Here is a 7,396-nt window from a genome sequence, read left to right as displayed (position 1 = left end):
GGGGGGGGGGCCTTTTGGTTCGAGAAAAACAACAAACTTTTTAAGTTTCTTTTAGGAAAAAGAAAGATCCTTATCTATTTTGTAGAATATTTTTTTAATGAGAAACCATACTTTATGAAAGAATAGGCATACAAATAAAACAACCCTCCAAAAAGAAGCTAAACTAACATAGAAAAGGGATCCAATAAGCAAAATGAAAACTTACGTGGATTAGAAAAGGGATCCAATAAGCAAAATGAAAACTTACGTGGATTTACAAAAATTCTTATACAACAATGCCAAGAGGGAGAGATGGAGCCTACAAGGGACCAAACCTCCCCAAAAAAAGAAGACCTTCCAATAAGACCTGTCAACCCCACTAAAAACTCTATTGTTCCTCCCACCCCAAAGGCATCATAAAATAGTGCAATTGCCAGCAAGCTACAGAAGACAACCCTTGTTACGAAAGTGTGAGTGAAGCAAACACTCCTCTAGCATGAACCTACAGTCTTTAGGCTGGACCAAGCTAGGACTGAAGGACCGAAAAAATAAATAATTCCAAACTGACCAAGCAAAATCACAAGTCCGCAAATAATGATTGAGGTCCTCAGCTGCTTCCCTATAAAGAACACAACATTTTGGCCCTATCAAGCTAGCGGTCTACTTCATATCCAATCTAAGGTATTAACTCTACCTTCATGAAGAATCCTATTGTTTTGTGGTTTGTATTTGTCCAAATTGTTCAAACCTTTTGATAATTACAACCTCTTAAACTCCTTGTGCTATTTGGAACTTTTTAAACTTCTTTACCTTGGATTGAGCTTTTGACCCCTATTCTACATATTCATCCGTTCATCAAACATACTTTCATATCAAGAAAGAGAATAAATCTTGAACATACTAAAGGGTTGAGTTGAGCTTTCAAAACTCGGATGGGCTTCAAGTTACCAACCTTCAAAACATGGACACTATAGAATTGGTACAGCTCTAACCAACGGACTTAGTCCTTTTAATACTTAGGATACAATCCTAACTACACAGGCACATATTATTGAAGATCATTGTTTTTAAGGAAAAAGGCACGAACCAGGGTCTTTTACACAGAGAAATATATGGTCTGCAGTAATAGAAACTAAAGAACGTCCTGCTGCTTCTGTTGAACGCTGCCAATGAAAACAAGAAAGAGAGAGATGTGTGAGACTTTTCCATATCATATTCAAAAGTACAATTCAAAGAGTAGAGTAAATGATAACCTGTTGAGCCTTCATATCCACATCTCCTCTATTTAGACAAACATACAATCCCGTCAAAAAACGAAGGAAGGCACGAAGTCCTGTTGATGCCATAGAAAAATCCTATCAGCATGATAGATCACCATCATACAACACCTTGTTCACATTGTGATCAACTGAGCTAACAGCCAAATGATTTAAAAACCTGGTTCACTTAAGGCTGGGCATACAGCTTCTGTAATATGTAAATTCACCTCGAGACCAAGTGGACTGTTTAGTTCGGTCCTTTGCAATGTTATCTACTCATGTTTACAAAACGAAGTGTATCAGGAATGCAAAACCATCCTAATTATAGAAGCTGCTCTCTAAGATTGCACCATAAATACAAGTTCATCAAGAATCAAACCGAAACATCAGATTTGTATTACATTAGCTTCACCAGATATCCCTTCAATAAATCGCTCTCCACCAAAGAAAACACGCTTAGCACCATCATCATCCCTACTAACTGCTCCCTCTTTAGCACGAGCGAAAGTAGCATCAGCGAACATATCCGGATGAGGCAGAAGATCAATTGACAAAGATTCCCATTCAAGTTTCTAGTATCAAGAGGAATTTAGCATTACAAGTCACTGAACATAACATCATTTCATGTTAAGTTGAAATTTGACGCATGCACAGAGAGACAGGCCAGTACTTAAAAACACGTTCTCTACGAATGATGAACCAATGCTTTTGAAGGTGTTTGAGGCTCACTCCTTCAGGATCACCTTAGAGTGAATTTTTAATTTGTAGCCTTAGTTTTACGGCTTCTTTGGATCATAAGAAGCTAACATCTCTTATGGAAGAGGCATTTCCATAAGAACACATTTACGCTTTGAGTTTATGACTTGAAATGACTAGACGAGGGTAACAATTTATCATATTCTTAAAAAATATTAGAATTCACTCAGCTGTTTAATGGCAATACATACAAAGTGAGAAATTTAGCCCATCAACAATTTACTACGAAGGTTTACAAAAATTTGAAGACAAACTAAAAAGAAAGTAGATTCTAGTGTTAATAACGATGATGTTGGGAATGGTGAACGTAGTTTTAATGATACATAGCCTATACATGATTCTCTTCTATGCATTTCTTCTTTTTTCTTTTTTCTTTTTTTTTTTTTTTTTTTTTTTTTTTTTGTAAAAGTGAAGATTGAAGAACAAGCAATTAGCTAGTGCTTTCAAAACAAAAGAACGGTGAGATAAATTTTGGCGGGAAGGAAAAATGGAGGTCGGCGGAGGAGGAGATGGAGGTTTTAGTCCTCGCGCCAGCGTAGAAGACATACAGAGACGGCTGCTTCGACCGTCGTCGATTCACTCACCACCTCCGACGCCGTCAATCTCGATATTCTACTTATTTCTCCATCAATTTCACTAGTAATGTTTTTTAATCTCCTTGAGACCTGAACTTCTAGAATTTCTCATGTTTATTTCCAGGTTTTCTCGCGGCAAAGATGTTCAAGGTCGAAATTCATCGCAGTTCGAGGCGAATGCCATGGGGCTTTATCGTAANTTTGGGGGGGGGGGGGTAAGAAACCACACGTTCATTAGGAGAAATGAAAGAATATATACAAACAAAAGCCTCACCAATACATTTTTTATCTAAGCTTAAGTCACATCTGATAGTTCCTCAAGCCTTACTCTTTGCCTCCTCCAAAAAAGTTAAGGCCACTTTTACACTTTCATAACATTGTTATAATCTAATAAATGTAATTACAGAAAAAGAAAAGAGGAAAAGTGTACACCAAAATAAGTTAAAATTGTCATTATTCTAATTTTTCTATGGTAAGCTAAAGACATTCTTTATGAGCTTCAGTGGTTTCCAAAGTTTTCTCCTACTTTTGTTCCTTTTCATACATTCAATGAAAATATAGTTTCTTGCTCAGAATAATATAACCTAAAATCCAAATAAACCCATGCATAGAAGCTAGAATTACCTTGAAAACATATATAAATTTCTTATTTGCAGAGAAATCACGGGCTTCCTTAAGATTGACCACCTATGATGGAAAATTTGTTAGAAAATATATATTGTCACTAAAAATATCAGCCACACCGATGTAAAACATCCACCTGCCAATTTTCATTTGTGGTATACAGCAAAAGGTTGCGTATAGTGATAGATGCCAAAGGTGAAGCCCTACAAAGGGGGAAGCAAAAAAGGAAATAACATGAGAGCTAAGTACTAACACAATATTTAACAGATTTAAACCTAAAAATCATAACTGAAAGCTTCGTAGGACTATATAACTAGATGTGGCCTTTTACTTAGTTCAATGCACAAGCAGTAGGCAGGCACAATATTTTGTGGCTAGTGTATGTCATCATTTTGCCGATTATCTTTCTTATAGGTGAGGCCATGTAAGAGGATTAGATACAGAAAGACGTGTGGATAAATAAGCTGACAGTCTCCCAATCTTCCATCCGCTGCCAATAGTCACATGCAGACCATAACCTCATCTCTTTAAACTGAAATCTTTACAACTCAAGGATATAGTTGTACAACCTAGTAGAAAAGATACTGTTCTAGTAAGGTCACTGACCTCAGCTCTTTAAACTGCAATCTGGAACTCGGATGTTGTTAACCAAAGGCCAGATCCTTAAAAATCGGATTACATATTCTGACCCTCGAACCTAAAAAGTTACGTCTTTCTTTGTGCCTTTGGTCAAAAAATTTGTCCGGTCCTTCTAGGTTATTTTAGTTGTATGTTGGGAGATTTTGAAAGAAAGTATACTAACTTCCTTTTATTTCTCTTTGAGAATGCTAGGACTAAACTTGAGTGTGGGATGGGGTTCAGTTTTCTGTATCCAGTTCTCTTTCTCTCTTCTCTCTCTATCTCTAAGGAATATTTCCGTCTTGATTCATTCATACAGATGTTAGCAAGAGTTACACAAAAATTATGGTTTAAATACTATTGCTACTTCAATGATCCTTTATAAATAAAAATAAAAAAAGAAAGCAAAAAATTCCTCCTTTTACTTGTACATATTTTTCCATAATGATATATATATTCTTGTATCAGAGAAAATAAAATAAGAATTAAGAAGTTTAAATACAATATTCTCCTCGCTGAAATCATAAGTCACGGATTGAACTATAGCTAACAAATTAATTGACTGGGTGCTCATCTATCACACTGTATTCGCATATGCTGAATGGAAACCATACATGCAAAAGTTCACATGCATACAGCTATCGTACAAGTAACAAAATAGGGGGTGGGGGGAGGAGGAAAGAGAAACAGGGAATGAAGAATAAAAAAAAATCAGGAAATAAGCAAAAGATTCACCAAGTTGCTCCTCCTTGATGTCGCGATCCACCACCAGTTTCAAGTAGCAAATTGACAGTGCGAACCTCTACTGTCATTCCATCTGCAATCTATTACATACAAAAAGCTCCACAATCTAAAAATATATATGAATGTGGAATGTAAATGAAATATAAGTGCCAAAGAGGGGGGTGAGGGCGTGAATTATTGGCATCAAAACTAAAAACTTACAACATCTAACATCCTTTCATGTTGCTGCTTCCCCAATAGATATGGAGATACCATATAATTGTAGAAACTAAAATCGGAGGAAGCTAAATGGTAATACAGATGCCCAAAGAAAATTCATATTCTTTTGTGGATCATGGTCAATGCTAGTCTCAACACTTTTGAAGTTTTACGAAGGAAACTCCCTTTCAATTTTCTTATGCCATCGGTTTGTTCTCTTTGCTGATTGGATGGGAGCACTCTTAATCACGTCTTTTTTAATGGCATCTATTCTTGAGCTTGTTGGCGAGTTATTTTCTTTATTTAATCTTCAGTGGGTTCTTTCTAACATTTTCAAATGTTCGTCATTTTCTTTTTGGTCCCTCTTTGATTCCAAAGGCAAATGTTTAATGGAGCAATTAAAAGCCTTTTATCAGAATTGTGGTTGGAAAGGAATCAAAGGATCTTCCAAGACAAGCATCTCTTTTGGCTTGATCGTTTTTAATTAGCTCGTTTGAAAGCCTCGCCTTGAAGTTCTCTATCAAAGTCTTTGGACAGATTTTCTATACAAGATATTTCTCTAAATTGGAATGCTTTGTTTTTGTTTTTCCTTGGTTGCTCTTTCTAGTTTAGGTTATACTTTTATTGCTTTTTGTTTCACTACCTGATGGAGTTTGTATCTTTTGAGTATTAGTCTCTTTTTATTTCTTCAATGAGACGTTTCATTTCTTGCTTCAAAAAGGAAAAACTAAAATCAGAAGAAGAAGAAAAACTTAAGAAATCGGCTGACAGGAAAAAGAAACAGTCCATCACTGATTTATAAACAAAAAACCGAAGGCCCAATACTAATCACTTTTCAAGAGATTGCATATCATGGGGTGAAATTTTCCAAATCTAGAATGAAATTATGCACATCCCACAAATTTCATGAAATGCGAATGGATCAGTCAAACCATTCATTGTTAGAGAACTATTAAATAGATTTAAGATAACTTAGCACTTTTGAGTTTAGTGAACCGGAATGATTTCGCAAAAGTGTTTTACCTTATCAGCAAATCCATAACCACCACCCTTCACGGTGCTGGAAGAAGTCTGACTACTGCAAGTTATAAAAGCAAAGGCTCAGTTCTAACTAACTGTGATCAGATAAGCATCCTTCCAAGGTTGATACATAAAGTTCGCAAAATGGTACGAAGCAAGGAGCAGGGGGAGGGGCAGAGAAACGAATTGAGGCATGTGAATTACCTACTATTGCTTCTACCCACATCTGCATCTGGATTCTCCTCTAAAACTAAATCCAATTTATCTATTTGCACAAGGACTGGTTCCACTTGTACATTACTCAGCGATGGTAGCTACATGATCACAAGAAGAAAACTCAATTAGGGAAAGAATCAGAGTACACAAAGCATAGAAAATGCTGCAAAAACCAGCCGAAATTTCATCTTCCTCTCCACTGCTATAATTCCAGGAACCAAAAATAACTGATATGCATCATTATACTATAACTTTATACTTTTACAAAGTTCAACAAGAAAAATAAAGGGCGAAGAAGCACATTTCCAATTGATCCAAGCAATCACAAATCATCTAAGGGATGGAAAGGGAAATTCTAAGCAATTCGCTACCAACCATAATCTCCAACTTGCCAACCCTCGCCGTCGTAACATTTAGCGCCGGAGGCAACCCCATACTGGAATGCAAAGCATCGCCATTGATATCTACAAAAATTCACAAAGATAAGGAAAAAAAGAACGAAACCCGATTACCGCGATTGGTAGAAGTAACCAGTGAAAAGTGAATAAATCAGCATACGAATCAGCGAGCACAGACCCAAATTGGAGAGCTGCACAGACCGGCCCTGCAATTTGAACTGGTCCCGTGAGAAAGATTTTAACCAGTACTTGAGAGTGTACTCGAGGGCTCGGGCCAGAATCGACTCCATGGGGCGGATCACCTAGCAGAACGCACTGGCGGTTCCACGGAGAAGAGAAGTTATAGATCTTGCAGAGATAGAGAGGATTTTAGGGACTGGGATCAAAGATTGGGATTGGAATGGGTAGAGGCGTCAGGCATTGCCCAGCCGATGCTGCCTTTGGAATCGACCACTGCGAGATGAGCATTTGTGTCTGAAGCATTACTTTCGGCCGGAGGGATCCCGAAAACAGAAACGGGTGGGCTGGGCTGGCGGGCGAGTGCTCTGCACGTGCGCCGGAATGTTCTCTCGCACATGCCAACAATTTCGCACGTGTTAAAGGAATTACATTTTTTTTTTTTTTTCATGCCCTCCATTTTGAGTTTAACAAGTATGATACTATTTCATGTATTGTAGAATAAAATTTTATTTTATTTTTATAATTAACTAAATTTAAAAAAATAATCAAATATTCAACTATCTATTAAATAATTAATTAGATTTTAAAGTGTACCAAATATTATTTAAAACTTAATGAGATATTAAATAGAAATAAAAAAATTGTAAGAGAATAAATTTATAATTTATTTTATTTTATTTTTCTTTATATGTGAATTAGTTAATTGTTAAAGGACGGCGAAACGCATTGGATCTTGAAGGCCAGCACGTCCGTGTCAGCCTAAAGGTCTGTCAGTGTCGTTCCATTTGTTTTTTTTTTTTTTTTTTTTTTTTTTTTTTTTTTTTTTTTT

At 36.4% G+C, this 7,396-nt stretch overlaps 1 protein-coding gene and 1 long non-coding RNA gene across 2 annotated transcripts in view; both read right to left on the bottom strand.

The window, feature by feature from the left end:
* On the bottom strand, positions 1-1,060 carry LOC111438486. Its single transcript, XR_002709675.1, has 2 exons — positions 244-1,060; positions 1-200 (listed from the first exon to the last, which is right to left on the bottom strand). It is a non-coding gene; the product is annotated as an uncharacterized LOC111438486 (long non-coding RNA).
* LOC111438483 overlaps positions 1-6,882 on the bottom strand; it is a 17,967-nt gene extending 11,085 nt beyond the window's left edge. The window contains exons 1-11 of the mRNA XM_023076399.1: positions 6,566-6,882; positions 6,365-6,453; positions 5,978-6,087; positions 5,777-5,831; positions 4,547-4,635; positions 3,330-3,396; positions 3,194-3,256; positions 1,640-1,810; positions 1,417-1,510; positions 1,233-1,312; positions 1,067-1,142 (exon numbers count right to left, since the gene is read on the bottom strand). Coding sequence (XP_022932167.1) covers positions 1,067-1,142; positions 1,233-1,312; positions 1,417-1,510; positions 1,640-1,810; positions 3,194-3,256; positions 3,330-3,396; positions 4,547-4,635; positions 5,777-5,831; positions 5,978-6,087; positions 6,365-6,453; positions 6,566-6,677 — 1,006 coding nt within the window. The 5' untranslated portion in view covers positions 6,678-6,882. The remainder of the gene's footprint in view (positions 1-1,066; positions 1,143-1,232; positions 1,313-1,416; positions 1,511-1,639; positions 1,811-3,193; positions 3,257-3,329; positions 3,397-4,546; positions 4,636-5,776; positions 5,832-5,977; positions 6,088-6,364; positions 6,454-6,565) is intronic.
* Between the last annotated feature and the right edge of the window lie 514 nt (positions 6,883-7,396).

The sequence above is a fragment of the Cucurbita moschata genome, unplaced genomic scaffold (assembly GCF_002738365.1).
Source record: "Cucurbita moschata cultivar Rifu unplaced genomic scaffold, Cmos_1.0 Cmo_Scf00075, whole genome shotgun sequence".
Taxonomy (NCBI): domain Eukaryota; kingdom Viridiplantae; phylum Streptophyta; class Magnoliopsida; order Cucurbitales; family Cucurbitaceae; genus Cucurbita; species Cucurbita moschata.
The sequence above is the reverse complement of the archived record's forward strand: the minus strand, read 5'-3'. Positions and strand labels throughout refer to the sequence as shown.